At 45.4% G+C, this 16,278-nt stretch overlaps 2 protein-coding genes across 3 annotated transcripts; both read right to left on the minus strand.

Moving 5' to 3' along the window:
• Nucleotides 1–4,697: 4,697 nt before the first annotated feature.
• LOC117849004 (mitogen-activated protein kinase 10) lies at nucleotides 4,698–9,331 on the minus strand. 2 transcript variants are annotated; one of them, XM_072292661.1, is made up of 10 exons: nucleotides 9,008–9,331; nucleotides 7,901–8,309; nucleotides 7,564–7,691; nucleotides 7,423–7,482; nucleotides 6,837–6,986; nucleotides 6,595–6,750; nucleotides 6,237–6,448; nucleotides 6,023–6,121; nucleotides 5,395–5,567; nucleotides 4,698–5,306 (listed from the first exon to the last, which is right to left on the minus strand). In XM_072292661.1, exons 1-10 carry the CDS (start codon nucleotides 9,029–9,031, stop codon nucleotides 4,921–4,923), a joined length of 1,797 nt encoding a protein of 598 aa, XP_072148762.1. In that variant the 5' UTR covers nucleotides 9,032–9,331; the 3' UTR covers nucleotides 4,698–4,920. The 2 variants fall into 2 exon arrangements, with proteins under 2 accessions (XP_072148762.1, XP_034586508.2); XM_034730617.2 differs by having other exon boundaries at nucleotides 4,698–5,309.
• A 1,642-nt stretch (nucleotides 9,332–10,973) lies between these two features.
• LOC140222349 (solanesyl-diphosphate synthase 2, chloroplastic) lies at nucleotides 10,974–14,868 on the minus strand. Its single transcript, XM_072292662.1, has 6 exons — nucleotides 14,421–14,868; nucleotides 14,157–14,287; nucleotides 12,714–12,841; nucleotides 12,524–12,627; nucleotides 12,009–12,136; nucleotides 10,974–11,919 (listed from the first exon to the last, which is right to left on the minus strand). Exons 1-6 carry the CDS (start codon nucleotides 14,578–14,580, stop codon nucleotides 11,371–11,373), a joined length of 1,200 nt encoding a protein of 399 aa, XP_072148763.1. The 5' UTR covers nucleotides 14,581–14,868; the 3' UTR covers nucleotides 10,974–11,370.
• Nucleotides 14,869–16,278: the final 1,410 nt, after the last annotated feature.

Here is a 16,278-nt window from a genome sequence, read left to right on the forward strand (position 1 = left end):
AGATATACAACTTTGTAGTTTAAACTTTTTTATTTGGTGTCATCTTGATACTTAAATAATCGATACAAGTTTTAGATCTAAAATTCAAATTTTAGATATGAAACTGGGCAACACACATTTAAAAAATCATAACTAATTCATATGAACTTGGATAAAGATAAGTGTTATATAAAAATTGTAGCTCTTGATGAGATTTGGAACTCTATAGTTCAAACTGTTTTCATTTGGTGCCATCTTTATGCTCAAATAATCAACACAAGTTTCAGATCTAAATTTTAGATCTGAAATTTGTGTCGATTATTTGAGCACCAAGATGGCACCAGATAAAAAAGTTTGAACTACAATATTGTAGATCTCGTCGAGATATACAATTTTTATATAAAGTTTATCTCCATCCAAATTTATATGAATTAGTTATGATTTTTTGAAAGTGTATTATCCAGAGGAGGGAACTTACTGCCGGTTCACGGTATAGGTATAAATTTGTAATTTTTTTTGAACATATATTTTTATAAAATACTAAAATAAAAAATTAAAAAATTAAAAAATCGGTGGAATCACTCAAACCGGATCTGGAAATAATCCTAGCCGGAATCCAATCCGACCAAAACGAACGAGGTGTAGGCCGGTCCGGACCTCGGAACAATCTTGACATGGCGAACCCTCGCTTTTTTATTCAACAGCCATACGAATTTCTTCCTCCCTAAATTATTAAGCAATTTTAAAGCTGTTGGTAGTGCCTTTTAAGTTCTCTTGGTATCTCCAAAGTTTGGCCCACATATCATGGGATTACGCGTTGTGTTGTGTTCGTGTGTAGACGAGGTGGGCCTTTAATCTCATTTAGACGAGAAAAAAATTCTCTATTTACCTCCATGAATAATGGTCTGAATCCGTGTTTTCTCCTTCAGCTGCAAAACCAGCCGTCCAGACTCCCCGAACTTAAGAGACCGGTTGCGTTTCCTTTTTAATAGAGATGACATCCCTTGGGTGCATTTGATCTGGGAGAAGTATTATCGTAATGGCAAATTGTCTAGTGAAGTCAAGAAGGGATTGTTTTGGTGGCGTGATAATCTGAAGCTTATGACCACCTATAAAGGTTTAGCCTCAGTAATAATGAAGGATGGGAAGACATTAACTCTTTGGATAGATCAATGGAATGGAATAGTGCCCGGTCAAGCCTTCCCTGAATTGCAAGAACTCGGAGTATCAATATCCAGAATGCTAGAATAGAGGAGGAGGTCAGTCAGTTGTTCCATCTTCCCTTGTCTACAGAAGCTTTTGAGCAATTACAACAACTTGCGTTACACCTGAAGGCCGTGCTAGACGTCATGGAGCATGACCAATGGTCATATATCTGGGGCCCTTTCTTCTCTGCAAAAGCTTATAAACAACTGACGGGGTGCAGGAACGTGCATCTAGCGTTTAACTGGTTATGGAAGTATTCTTGTCAAAACAAACACAAGGTATTTTTTTAGCTCTTACTGAAGGATAGACTAAGCACAAGGAACTTGCTGAGAAGAAGAAACATAGGGCTGGAATCTTAAAACTATGTTTTATGTCCCCTCTCCAGTGAAGAAACACTTGCTCATCTTTTCTTGAGCTGTGAGTTTGCTCGAGACTGTTGGATGCTATTGTCTCTAACAATTGATTCAATGGAGCCTTTTGCCATGCTCTCTAGTCTCAAACACCAGATTAATCAACCTTTCTTCATAGATATCACCATCTCATGAGTTTGAGTATTTGGATGTCTAGGAATGATCTTATTTTTAAGGAAATCACGCTGGATGTCAACTTATGCTGGAGATTGTTCAAGAAAGAATTTGATCTAGTTATTCTTAGGGCAAAATCAGCCCTGAAGCCTTCTATGCAACTATGGCTAAACTCTCTGTTGTAATTTTTCTTATCTTTTTTTTTCTTGAAGTCTGTCTTGTACACTTTTATTTTCATTACCTTTTATAATTAATATATATAATTAGCAGGGGAACTCTTCTCCTGTTTTCATAAAAAAAAAAAGAAACCGGTTGCGTGACCCCCTCGGCTTGAATCTACAGCAGTTTTCAACCGACGTGGCGGTTTCAAAGGCAATTTTATCTGATGTTGCGCCACGCCACCTATAACTATCCGGTGGGCCATATATGTCAGCCTCAAACGTGTTCTTCTACCTCTCCTCTCTGCTGCTCTTGCCAAGAAGCAGAGCAAGGAACGAGCATGTATGCGGCTCGGGACCCTGTCCCTTAACAGCCGTCGGGTGGGCGGGTGGCCTTCTTGATGCCACAGACGGGCGGTGGGGGCACCTGCACTTAGGCATGGTAAAGGGCTCTCTAATTTAACCTAACAAATTTAAGGATCAGATCATAATATTATATGATTTTAACTAAAAATAAATAGGGCTAAGTTGGATTACGAGGGAGGTATGAGGGTCGTGATCTATTACCACCCGCTCTGGACGCTCTCCTACGAAAGGCGCGGCTCGCGTCCCATGCCCACCTTCACTGTTCGACCGCTCATCCCCACTCCCCCAAAGGTCATCCCCGCTCATCACATCTATTATCTCGTAATCTCCGCAATACTCATGTGGGTCGGACTCCTAGCCTCCCAGCCGTCAGTCGCCGCATCTTAGTACGACGGCGACAATCTTGTCAGTCCGCCTCCTTCCCTTTCCATCAGAGCTGTCGATTTGCTTCCAAATATTAAAGTTTCAGTACAACAGCTAGTCGAGTCTGCATATAATGGGTGTTTGGTTACACGGACTAAAGTTTAGTCTCTGCCACATCGAATGATTAAATACTAATTAGGAGGACTAAACATGAGCTAATTATAAAACCAATTGCACGGATGGAGGCTAATTCGCGAGACGAATCTATTAAGATGTGATGCTACAGTAAATATGTGCTAATCATGAATTAATTAGGCTTAAAGATTTGTCTCGCGAATTAGCCTCCATATGTACAATTAGTTTTATAATTAGTCTATGTTTAATACTCCTAATTAGTATCTTAACATTCAATGTGACAGAAACTAAACTTTAGTCCGTGCACGAACCGGTGATAGACAGCTCCTCATTTAGCATCTACGGCACCTATTATTGCAGCCTTGGTATCCATGGCCACCAATATTAGCAGTTCGGCACTCTGGACTGAATCGATTTCCAAAAGAACAAGTCAATTTCTGACAATTGCAGCAAATAAAAAATGAGGAACGATTCTTGATTTTATTTTTTTCCATGCACCGTTCTGGGCTGCGAATTTGGCGGCAGATTGAAAAAATGCAACGCTTTGGATCCAGTGGGCTGTAGGAGCAGCGGCGGTACGGTCAATCATCTACTCCGTCTACCTGCTCCGACGAGGGGCACGCCCGAGCTCAGCTCACCATGGTGCGCGGGTCTTGGGGGAGAAGCTTCCGCACCACAAGCTGATCAATGACACGGAGTACCTGGACGCGGCCATGCTCCGTGCTACTCATTGCCGCGCGGAGCAGCCCGGTTACGGCGGAAGCGGCGGATCAGGGGATGGAGACGAGTAGACGACTTTCATGGGTGGCGGTGGCGGATGGAGGAGGAGAAAGAAGAGATTCAAGAGAGCACAAGATAAGAAAGACCGACACGTGAGCCTGGCAAAATTATATTTCTTCATATTTTTTACCATTCACCATGTCACTGTGGACCAGTCAAAACCGTTAACACGTCAGCTAAAACCGGGTTCAGATGGAGTGAAGGAGATAAAAAATATCTGGTTTCGCAAGTTCGAGGTACAGAACGGCTGGTTTTGGAGTCGAAGGAGAATCAGAATACGCGGACTCGAGCCGTTGCTAAGGAGGTAAATAGGATTTTTTCCTTTGGACGATGGTGCGTTGGTTTGGGCTATGGCGGCCCAAGGCACCGGTAGCGCCGGCCCGTCCACCGCCGCCATCATTAAAAAGGTCAAACCACCCACCAGGCCACCACTCGTGACTCGTCTCCTCCTTGCGACGCCGCGCAGGTTGATCCTCCGGCAGCGACGGGTTGATAGCCAGGATGCCGCACCGCCGCCGCCGGCAGGGGCGGATTCGGAATGGGGCTGTCCAAAACAGTCTAATCTTATTTCCTAAGCCTTATTTTGTTAGGTTAAACACCACATATGTTAAAGGGACTCCATGATCTCGTCCCGAGCTGCAACCCAGGCAGCTCAGACCCTAGATCCGCCCCTGGCCGGGGGGCGGGCTGTTGGCAACTGCAACTCGTTTAAGCTTCATTTTTCAAGATACAATAATGCTACACAACGGACGTCTGAAATTTAAAAAAAATAAATGCTTCGACATATGTCAAAATAGTTAAACATAGATATCGCAACTATTGTAAATATTGCATAGTGTTCATGTTGTAGTAGGAATTTTCTATCCTAGAGTTGAACAACATAATCATTTTTACACATTAGTTTTTCATGTTGCAAACAATAACCTACACATTAGTTTCATGTTGCAAACAGTAACCTACCCATTAGTTTCATGTTGCAAACAGTGATCGGTGATAGTTGGTAATTTTTGGGCGCTAGCAGCACTAAGATAACACAATCTTGTTGAGAGCAAGCAGAATTGCAGATCAGTTGAGATCCAAAGGGACGCTACGCTGCACCCACAACTGTTGCATTATCACGAAAAATATCCTCAGCTCATAAGTTAAACCTTTTTACTAGTGTCCCTTCTACTCTAATAAGTAGTAATTTCCATTCAAATAAATCAATTAATCGATACTTCAGTTGTGCACAAATGGGCACCTTTTTTCGCCTGGATAGATGGCGTACAAACATGTAAAAGAGGACAGGAGCCCGAAGACTCTTGGGGCCACCTCTTAGGAATTTCTTATATCATATACCACTTCTTTCCAGGCTAGTCCTGAAGAACCTGTGACAATATATAGCTAAGATTTGCAACCGCTGCAGCGAGCTAATACATCCTTGACATGGCGGAGGGCACGACACCAACATTTCTGTGAGTACCAGTACCAGTGCCAACTGATGCTGCTGCGGCGGCAACGATTCCGTTAAGAGATCTCGTGTATATGTCAGTTCCTGATGCTATTCTATCTAGCGGGTTATTCTTGGGGCCAGCTGGAACGTGGAACGGGGGTGCTCTCATGTTTACAGCGACATCAGCCGTGCCTTTGCTGTTTGCACAAGCATTGGCCTGGGAATGCATTGTATAACCACCTATGGCCTGTGATTGATTGGTACTGTCTAATCTTGCAGGCACCTGATGGTAACCGTATGCTTGTGGGATTTGTTGGTGGGGATATCCTGAATTCATCACTGAGCCGTTAACTCTTCCTGGTCCTGCTGCCAAATAGGAATTAATCTCAGAACAAGGGCCATTATAGTTGAAATATGTGGAGTCATCTGTAGTAAATGAACACAGAAATACCTGCTTGTGCTTGCAGCCCCTGTGGAGGCAGAGATGCCCTGGGAACATTTACAGGACCTCTTTCTTTCTCCCAAGGATTCTTACATGAATCATCAGAGACTGGTCTAACCCTCGATGAGGTAGCAAGAGGTTGCTCCTTGGCAGGAATTGGATTCGAGTGAACAACAGTAGTCCTGCAAAATGAAGCTGGCAGATTAGCAAAAGGCAAAAACTTTCTCTGAATAATCATGTTGACAAAAGGACAAAATCACATATAAGTGGAGCAGGCCTATGAAATTCTCAGCACATATTAATCAACTCTCAATTTTATTTCAGAACAGAAACCTGACTAGTGTCACCGAAGCATTGTGCAGTTCACTTGAAATTTAAAGAACCGACATTTTAGTTATGCGCACCCCAAGTCTAGAACATTGGCACTACTGAATATTCCCAGAAATGCCTCTGGTCTTATTCTGTGTTCAAAGCCACGTATAAACTTTTGAATTATCAAGGAGATTACAGCTGTATCCCTAAACTCCTGTGATCATCTAGCCTTAGTCACTTCACTCTTAGTTCCAACATCCTGACAAGTGATAATGAACTCCTACTCAATCCAGAAGATGAAATCAATACTATGATGCCATATTACCTGGGAAGGGATGCATGTTTTCTATCCGTTGGAACTGATGTGCCATTACCACCGCTTTCTTCAAGATGAGAAAACTGCTTCTTAAATTGATCAACAGCACTGCGTAAACATAGCCAGCAAGCATTCCCATCAAATAGTTGAAAAGAAGGAATACATGAGTAAATACATGCATGCGCAAAGCACCATACGTGTGCAAACACAGAAAAGCTAAAACCTGGGGTAGAGAAAGGTTGTCCTCTCCGTGCCATTTATGTAGCTATTCAGCAATTGTGGGTGATATTCCAGTATCTCCCGGAATATCAACTCCCTTATCTCTTCCTTTGACATTCTTTTGTGCTCAAAGTCAAATTCCACTTTTTTTATTGGCTGACAGGATGGTTCTCTTTCAACCCTGGCAAGACCTTTGAAGTATGGATCACGCAATGCCTGACACAAAATAAGTATTGAAAGAAATGTCACAAACAGTTACGATTACCAAGTAAGGTTGCACGCAACATCATACGCCTAGTTCCATAAAGGAAAATGAACTGAGACAGCCGAAAAATTAAGGTAAGAGAGCACCAAAGGATTACCTCTTCTGCAGTTGGACGATCCTTTGGGTCAAATGCTAATAGCTTTTCCAATAGTTTAAGTGCCAAAGGATCTGCATTGGGAAACTTCTGAGAAAATGGAACCGGGTCTTTCTTTCTCATGCTGCTCAAGTACCTTCTTGCTTTCTCATTCCGAACCTGAAAAGGAATTAAAAAGGCAACAAGTTCAACTTTGGAGTCACTGAAGCAATTAGGACACACTAAAAGAGGTTATAGCACTATACCCGAGAAATTGTATCCATTGATGGTGTGCCTAGAAGATCAGTCATCAAGTCTAACTGATGGACAACATTTTTACCAGGAAATAAAGGCTTCCCTGTCAACACCTCAGCGAAGATGCATCCAATGCTCCAAATGTCAATAGCTGGTGTATACTGCATTTTTTTTGGGGGGGGGGGGGGGGCAACAATATAAAGCACATTCAGATTATAAGCATCCTAGCAATGATTTAAGTAATAGTAAAATTCTTTTACCATTCTGAATAGTAAGAAAAGCTCATTTTATTATTGTAAAGCTGCTATTCACAGGCCATAGTTTCCTAATTGTGCACAATACAGAATAAAAAGATAAATACAAATCGTATTGGTCATGCATGAAAATAAAGCACATAACAAAAATGAAAAATAGAACAAGAAAAGGGGCATTTATATCTCCACCTAAAGATAGACAGAGTTTAACAAAAAAATAATATGCTCAAACAATCGTAATTGCAAACTCATTATGGGACGATCAAACATTGCTTTTCACAACCCAAACTGAACTCTTCTGTCAATATAGTGAGCATTTGTATGATATAACTATAGGGCTCACCTTGGAGAAGAAGGATCCACAGAGCTCTGGAGCTCTGTACCATCTTGTTGCAACATAATCCTGCAGGGCATACGTATCAAATATAATATCCATTATAATTCAATACAATAAAAAAGAACAGAATTTATGTTTCTTACATACCGTCCAGAACACTGTTGTTGGGGTATCGTTGAATGCAACTCGTGCTAGTCCAAAGTCACATATTTTCAGTTTGCAGTTAGAGTTAGCTAAAATGTTCTTGGGCTTCAGGTCACGGTGATAAACATTAGCTGCAATCATAGAATGTTGGTATCAGCACAAATGATGGCTACGAATATGAAAACACAACATGCAATTAAATGGTCACTGTGGGTTGCTATCTAGAAGGAGATGAAAGGGAATGTGATCAGTCTAAACATAAGTGGGAATGATGTGCATTCCCAGATGGGCATTAAGGGAACGGTCGGCAAGCAAATATATAGAGGGAATGGTTTCGTACCAGTATGAATGTATTTGAGGGCCCGGAGTAGTTGATAGAGAAAGAATTGGTAATGCTCCTTCGTCAAGTCATCATTGGCCTTTATAACTTGGTGGAGATCAGACTCCATAAGTTCGAAAACAACATAAATATCCTTGAAGTCCTTTCTTGAGGGAGGTAGCATAATGTGCTTGATCTCGACAATGTCAGGATGCCTTAGGAGTCTGAGAAGTTTGATCTCACGAAGGATCCTTGCGGCATCAGAGACGTGCTCAAATATATTGTGTATCTTCTTTATGGCCACTCTCTGTCGAGTGTGCAGATCAATGGCCGAGCACACAACCCCATAGCTTCCCTTACCAATGACTTCTTGGATCTTGTACCGGTTTGCATCTCCATATTCTGTGAAGAAATCGGCCTCTGCAGAACTCTGCAAAACAAATTGCGCACATGAACCAACGAACTGTTTGAAAAAAAAAACTCCATTACAGATAACTTCAAGGGTCGATTTAGGAAACTGAAACAGGGTAGTAAATGGTGCAGTTGCAAAACGGATAGAGATAGGCAAAGATTCGGAACGGGCACAATGCAACAGAACACTTCACCAAGCAGTTACCCTGAGCATGATATGAACAGTTTTACCAATGAAATCGTTTCCTCGTGGGCATGTCCGAAGAACACCACAAACAAAGGGAACTACTTTGCGCGCCGACAGGACAAGGCAACAGCACGCGGCTTTGTTTAATTTGGGACAGATGGCATCTCGAAGCGGCAGGAAAATCGTCAACTTTTGCATGTGAAATCAGAGCTGTCCGCAACTCACCGTTCAGCTCACGCGGCATTGGACCTCTTGCATCACCGCAATATCCAGATCAAATTCAGAACTCCGCAAATGATATCAACATGAAAGAGCCCCGTCAAAACTTATAAAACAAACAGAAATTTCAAATCAAAAAATAAAAACAAAATAGTGTTCCGAACGTCAGCAATCGACGGCTCGCGCTTATTAGCAGCATAGAACTGGAATCGACATCAAGCATCAACGCCGGTGCACAGAAACACAACATAACCCGGAAAATTTACGAACAAACATCAAAGAAGCAGGAATCGCTGGAACTCCGCACCCACCTTCTTGCGCTGCTCCTGCTGCATCCCCGCTCACCAGATCTCCCACCGAACCGCCTTCCAAACGCCGCACCCCTCCCTTCCGCAGCACTCAGCACCCGTCCTCGCAACCACCGGACCCTACGCGGCGGCACACGGCATTCGCTGCCCCCTGAACGGCGAGGGGATCAGGGGCGCCGCGCCGCCGAGGCGGGTGGGGGAGTGACCGCGACAGCACCCGGGGGGCGGGTTGCGGCCTTGCGGGCTGCGGCCGCCGGTTCCTCCTCCCGATCTCGCGTGCAGCGCTCCCGAGAAACAGAAGCGAGACGAAGAAGCGGCCGGAGGGGGGGGGGGGGGGGGGGGGGGGGGGGCAGGAAAGATGCAGAAAAGGGGAGGAGATTTCTTTCGTGTGTTCGTGGCTTGTTGCCGTTATATGATGGGGCAGGGCGCAGTGGGTGCGGGTGGGTCGCTGGCCGGCTCCCCCGCCGTCCGATCTGCATCTTTGCGTGATCCACCGCCCGTCCATCTACCCCCCTCGAGTTCACCAACGCCCTAGTGGCTTTTGAAAGCGCACTATCCCAATTTCAATCTAGAACTTAAATCTATCGCCCACCTAAAATAATAGTAAGCGTGATGAATAATTAGCCTCTGTTGCGTTAAGTGTCGGCGCATGGCATTTGCATTTGCGATCGGTGTGGCCGTCTGGGTCGGGGGTCGGTGGTCTCGTGGTGTGGCTCTTTGCCACGAACCAGCGGGCAGCGCCGTGGTTAGGTGGCGGGCACCTTGTGATGGAATTGAAACGCCAACTAATAATAAGCTTGCCTTCAAATCACACTTTGGCATAGCCTTTCTTGCTCGCAACCAGCCTCCGGACGGTCTCTTTTGCCTGACGAGCTCTATTGGGAAAAATCTGCCGGAACCCAGCTGCGTTCCGCCGAACCTGTGTGACCGTGCCTACTTGGCTACGTACGCAGGATGCAGCAGCCACACATGGGTCGCCTAACTGCGAGCGCTGTACATCACGTGCCGGTGCGCCACGGACAGGCTCACAGGTAGAGAGACGCGCTCGCGCAGCACAGCATCAATGCGTCGTCTCTCTCGATCTACGCGGGGGTTGCGTGACCGTGACCGTGTCCTGAAATCCTAATGGGTGTCCATCTCATCATTCCGGCTGTTCGGTTGGACTTATAAGCCAACTGAGAAGCTGAAACGACTGATTTGTTGTAAAAGAAAAATATTATTCGATGGCTGATAAGCTGAAGCGAACATCTCTATTGATTCTAGGATTCAGACGTGTAGGATAAAATTGGAGGTCAGGTCACGCAAGCCGTGGCAGTACTGTATCGGCTCTTATCCGCGGTTAATATTTGCCGCCACGTAGTCATCAACCAAAGAAAAATGTAAGCTAGCTGGTAGTAATTCCGGCGTCTACCAGTCGTCTGCAAAAAGAGAGGACGACCGGCCGTGGCCGTCACAGAATCTGTTGGACGTCGCGTCGGAATGGCTGGCCTTCACACACACACACAAAACAATCGCTTGCCTGCCACCGACCACAAAAAAGAAACCCCACCCAACCACGGGCGCAGAGTCAGTGGCGCCTAACTCACACATAGCAGAGCACCGCGGCCACCAGTCCACCACAGAACAAAAGAATGATAGGCAGGCAATGAACGCCACAAGAATAATCATCGACTGATGATGAAATGAACACGCACTCATGCGTATCTCAGCCTTCCAGAAAGTGTTGTTCATGCTAATATATATACGGAAGAATTTCCTTCCTCCTTATACAATTGTACTCCCTCCATCCCAAATTACAAGTCGTTTTGAGTTTTGTAGATACATAGATATTATTAAAATTATAAATTGTTTTGACTTTTCTAGATACATAGATATTATTATGCATCTATACATAGGGTATATCTAAATGCATAACAAAGTCTATGAATCTAAAAATGCCAAAACGACCTATAATTTGGAACAGGGTGAATATATTAACACGTAATTTTCATAATCATCCATAACCGTTTCTCTGAATTTAGTTACAACAATAATGAAACTGCTACAACAAGCTAGAACCAAAAGAAATGCAAAGATCAACTATGCAATATGCTGCCCTTCTTATTTACCTTGCAGATACATACACACATACATGAGCTGCAAAAGCAAAATGCCGAGGCAAATGCTCCCACGAGGTTGGTGGGTACGCGGCAGTGTCGGTTGCATACTCGCATGTGATGGTTGCTGCACCAATGATCTCCCCGGAACCAACATGATACCGCTAAAAAACATGGATTTCTGCGGGGAGCCACTCCAAATCCACATGGAAGCCCAGTACGACGGCACCGGATCTTTCAAAGAAACCGAGTTGAAGCTGCAGCTGCTACCTACTCGATCCTCTGGAGATTGTAGTGCACCACCTTCTCAAGGGTGCTTCTGAACTCGCTCCTCGGAAGGCACTGCAGGCTCTGTATGGCCAGGTCGCCTTTCTCCTTGGCGAGCTCCTGAGCCCTTCTGATCCCGCCGCTCCGGTGAACCAGCTCTATCGCTGTGCCAAGGGAACCGGGCTCGCTGAATTCAGAATCGATTATCTCCCGCAACCGTGGCTCGTCTTGCAGCGCGAAGATGACTGGGGCTGTCAGGTTTCCCTTGGCCAGGTCGCTGCCTGCTGGTTTCCCGAGCTGCTCGGCTGACTGGGTGAAATCAAGAATGTCATCCACTACCTGGAAGGAGAGCCCAAGATTCCTGCCGTATTCATACATCTGCTCACATATAGTGGTGCCGACACCGCTGAATATGGCGGCAGACCTTGTGCTTGCTGCGATCAGAGAGGCGGTTTTATAATAGCTCTTGAGCAGATAATCATCAAGGGTGACGTCGCAGTCGAAAAGAGTTGATGCTTGTTTTATCTCACCACTGGCAAAATCCTTGATTACCTGTTCGCGCATCATTTTTTTTTGTTATTAAAAAGAAAGCATTTAGGATTCGAAAGAAGAGATGAACGCTTGCTCAAGTCCTTTATTACCTGGCTGATGAGCTTGATAACTTCAATGTTTTCTAGGTTTGCAAGAAACCAAGAAGACTGTGCAAACATAAAATCACCTGCAAGCACAGCCACCCGTGTGCCATAGAGCTGATGGATAGTTTCTTTTCCTGCAAAAGATCGGATCTAGTTTAGAATAAATTGGTCAACTTATTGATCCACTCACCAAACCATTACATTATGATGAATAGCACTGAGTGTTAAGGAAACAAACATGAAGCTTCTTAGCAACAAGGAAAATCAGCAAAGAGAGGTGTAAAAATGAAATAAGGATTGCCAAAGTAACCTATGTCTCCAAGTACAAGCCCCCCCCCCCCCCCACCACCACACACACACACACCCAAAAAAAAAGGAAGCTAGAAAGACCATGCACATTCGTGCCCATAAAACATTAGAAAAGTGTTTCTAATAGGTCTTAAAAATGTAAAAGAGCATGATGAAATATGTTTTTTTATTGAAATACGACTGGCTTGCTCATGAGAAAATATTGTGCATACCTCTTCGCATCCCACTATCGTCTATGACATCATCATGTATTAAACTTGCAGTATGAATCATCTCTATGATCTCTGCCAAGCGCTGATGTTCTGTAGTTAGCTCCCTGGATTGCAAACCAAAATATCTGAGCGCTTAATAATAAAAATCCTAATACCAAATGGTAAATATGTAACAGCGAAAGGAACTTACGACAAAGCAGCTATTTCAGCAGTTGCTCTGGACACCAGAAAAACTAATGCTGGTCTTAATCTCTTTCCACCAGCACCAAAAATTTGTTCTGCTGCAGACACTAAAACTGGATTTTCTGCACCAACAAGCTGTCGAAGTATATCAGTTATTGCTAGGTGTGTTCAATGGCAGTTTGAGCGCCCCCCCCCCCTTCTACAGTAGGGCTAGAAGCTGCTGCTGCTGCTTATTTCACTTAACCACCCCATAGATTTCTTCGCAAAATTAATTTGAATGGCTTTGGACGGCTTGGTGAAAACTGGAATGTTCACCATTAGTTATTACTTGGCAGATCCCGCTCACTAAACATGAACTTCTAAAAAAAGATCTTCAATATCCATGTGTAGCTATTACAGTCTTACAGATTGCAAAATAGTGCAGGCACGTATATTTGATTTTAATGCTCTGAAATTTTAGGACTTCATTAAACGAATAACAATGATCTACGGATGAAGGACTGTAGAGCTGTCATGATATAGTATGGGTATATTGTCCACCTTCCCAAAAACTTAAGCTTGCTTTGTGCATCGAACTTATTATGTTATGAAAGCTCAAGGTATCATGAAACCTTCACATATTTAGGAATAATAAATGCAACCCCTTTAAATCAATATCGTAGGCATGAGGAAGTCTAGGGCAGTGCTGAAGTATGAGTGCACTTCTTATTTTTCAGCCAGCTACTTTAGATTTAATTGAATAGATGCATTCAACTTAACTTTAAAAAATTATAAGTTCCTGGTGCATGTCAAAATTCAAGAAACGAACTAAAGTTCGCAGGAAAGGACAAAAACTCAAAAGGCAGTGGAAGAAGTTATAGAGGCCACAAAAAATGACAAGATCCAGCAAAACTGCAACATGCATCAGTCGGCTTGTGGTGTTCTAAGCTCCAAGTTATCATAATATGTGGCTGATACATGGAGACCGCCTTGAAAGGGATGGAGACCACCGTTAATGTCTTTAAGACTTTATATAACCATCTCTCTATTCCTATCATCTTGCAAGTCATTTTCAATGAACAGGTGCAACCATGCACACTTGCTGATAACGTGTGATGGTTACTTATTTTACTCTGGACTCTGAAGTTTCATTGAATGTTTGCCTCGATAAAATTCCATGGACATCGAAAGCTTGAGAAACATGCTGAGACAGGCAAGTTACGATGATGTAGCAAGCAAACAGCATGCCGACTATAACTTTGGGAACACTGTCTAAACAGAAACGAAATAAAATATGCAACCCTTTCGATGCAAACTTGTAGAATATGAGTATGCATTATTGGCCTTTCTCATAAGTCATGTCGCAACTATTTATTTATGGTCTGTCATGCGTGCATAGCCTAAACACTAGTTATCTGAAAAAGGAAAAAGAAAAGGACCCTTAACGATGTGGCTTGTAGACGAAGCTCACCGATTTGAGATTGTTGTTGAGGTTGAGCAAGTCGCCCGAGACAACCTCCAACAGCGAAGAAACAGAAATGCGTTCAGGGACGCTTGCCGTCGTCACAATCGTCTGCGGGGGCACATCAATTGCAGCAAGGCCTGCACAAACACATCGGTGTAAGTGACAAGGCCTCACTCCAGACCAACACTGCTACTGAAATCAAGTTAAAGCGCTAGGATGCAGCAATCAAGTAAATTAAGCAGCAGAAACAAGAGAGGAGGAACAACGAACCAGGCTGTGTGGCGGGTGAGGCAACGAAGCAAACACATGGCGTGCGCTGCCGCCTCGGCGCCGCGCGCGCGCCCGGCCAGCTGCAGCGGCAGGAGGCCAGCTGCCCCGAATCGAACGCCTTCTTGCTCATGGACACCCCCGGGCAGCTCAGAGACAGCATGGCGACTTCTCGAGCAGACAGAGAGCAAGAGGCGCAGCAATCCAAGAAGAAATCACTTGGAGTTGGAGCTCCCAAGGACCACGGATGCCTATACCTTTGGACGACCCCGAAGAGGCCCTCTTCCTGGGACGATACTTGTCTGCGATTGGTTTCGTGTGCGAATCAATCAACCTGGTGGTTGGGATTTCCCCCCCGCTCTCGTCGCGGAGCAGCGGAGGTGGAGTGGTGGAGCTCCGGGTGGAGGGAGGGGGCCCTGCGGGATTTAAATATGGAGCATGCGGAGGAGAAAGGGGGATTTGTGTATCCATGCTGGCCGTAGATTTGAGGAGCTTGTGTGCGAGCGAGCTGGGGAGGAGCGTCAGAGCGAGTGTGAGGCCCATCGCTTCGGACGAATCCCAAACTGAAACGAGAACTGTTCTTGTTCGGTGACGTCCTACACCATGCACATCCACGGCTATACCCAACGAGGCAGTTACTGACGTGCCAGGTTTAGCCACGTCTCGTCCGGGGGCCGGCACGAGCAGACGAAACAGTGGCCGGGCGAGGCCAGATACGAACGGACAAGGGCAATGTTTCAGAGACGTCAGTCAAACGGCGACGGTGGCGGCGAAATTCGTGACGGGCTCCGATCCGATCCCTGGTGCCACAGACGCGGAAGGACACAACGTGTGCTGGGAGAAGCCCCGACGTGGACGAACGGAGATGGTTAGCGTCGTACTTGTACGCCGCGACTCCGACAAAGACACGTACGCGGCCGGTCTCGCCGGCCAGTTGCTGCCGCCCGGCCTGGGAGTGGCGGCTGGCGGGCCTGTGGCCGCGCGCTGCTGCCGCACTGCGGCCATGTGTTGTGGTGTCTCTGTTCTGTTCCTCGACGGAGGAGGAGGAACAGAGGAGCTCGCAGCACGGCACGGGGCGTTCTGTTTCGTCACGAGATGATGTTGCTGCTGAACGCAGCACGCCGAACTCAGCAATGCCCGCATGGACGGATCCGCCGACGCCCGCAACATGCTACCCCCGCCGCAAGGATCTTTGGTTGGAGAATAACCCACTCCACAGTAACACACGCACAGACTACACTGGCGCTGCTGGTTTGTGTAATTTCGTCGAGCTCAGCCCCGGCACCCGGATCCCGGGGCTTTTTGCCGACGCCTCACCGTGCGTTTTCTCCTGCTCTAGCATTTTGGCGTACCTCCGGAACGATCGCGGGCGAACTATTTGGGAACGTTTGCACTGCTCGGAGCACGATCCCCGCCGCGCATGGCCCTCGGGTAGTCGGATTCACATCAAGCGCTTCAAAGCAGCTCTGGACGTGTTTGTGTGGCCATCGTTTTGTTCGATGATTCCATGGACGCAAGAACTAACCATAGTTCAGCTGCCGGATGCGATCGTGTAAATGACAACGCTGCTTTTTCTAAGTGGCTGTGGATGCATATCTTCGGACGAACTGGATCACCTCATTGCAATCAATTTGTAGATGTAGTGGATAATGTCAATGCGACAGCGCAATGTTCCGGAAACGTTTTGTTTGGTGAACTGCATATGTCTCTGTCGATGAACCAACTACGACAAGGTGCTTTCTTTGATGGGCAAGTTTGAAGGAGCAGCGTGGAGAGGAAGGAAAAGGAAGCAACACGTAAGGTTACAGTTACACGACGCATCCCTCTGGAAGCAGCTGGGCCTGCTTGGGCTTCACGTTGG

Source organism: Setaria viridis, chromosome 3, assembly GCF_005286985.2.
Source record: "Setaria viridis chromosome 3, Setaria_viridis_v4.0, whole genome shotgun sequence".
Classification (NCBI taxonomy): domain Eukaryota; kingdom Viridiplantae; phylum Streptophyta; class Magnoliopsida; order Poales; family Poaceae; genus Setaria; species Setaria viridis.

Excerpts from the sequence above, each read along its gene's own strand:
- LOC117849004 (XM_034730617.2), bottom strand. The coding sequence starts at position 9,031 with ATGCAGCAGGAGCAGCGCAAGAAG. Across the intron at positions 5,568-6,022 it reads AAACATGCATCCCTTCCCAG|GACTACTGTTGTTCACTCGA; the intron begins GTAATATGGCAT and ends TTCATTTTGCAG. Across the intron at positions 5,310-5,394 it reads GGGGCTGCAAGCACAAGCAG|CAGGACCAGGAAGAGTTAAC; the intron begins GTATTTCTGTGT and ends CCTATTTGGCAG.
- LOC140222349 (XM_072292662.1), bottom strand. The coding sequence starts at position 14,580 with ATGCTGTCTCTGAGCTGCCCGGGGGTGTCCATGAGCAAGAAGGCGTTC. Across the intron at positions 14,288-14,420 it reads CTCACCCGCCACACAGCCTG|GCCTTGCTGCAATTGATGTG; the intron begins GTTCGTTGTTCC and ends GTGTTTGTGCAG. Across the intron at positions 12,137-12,523 it reads CGATAGTGGGATGCGAAGAG|GAAAAGAAACTATCCATCAG; the intron begins GTATGCACAATA and ends GATCTTTTGCAG.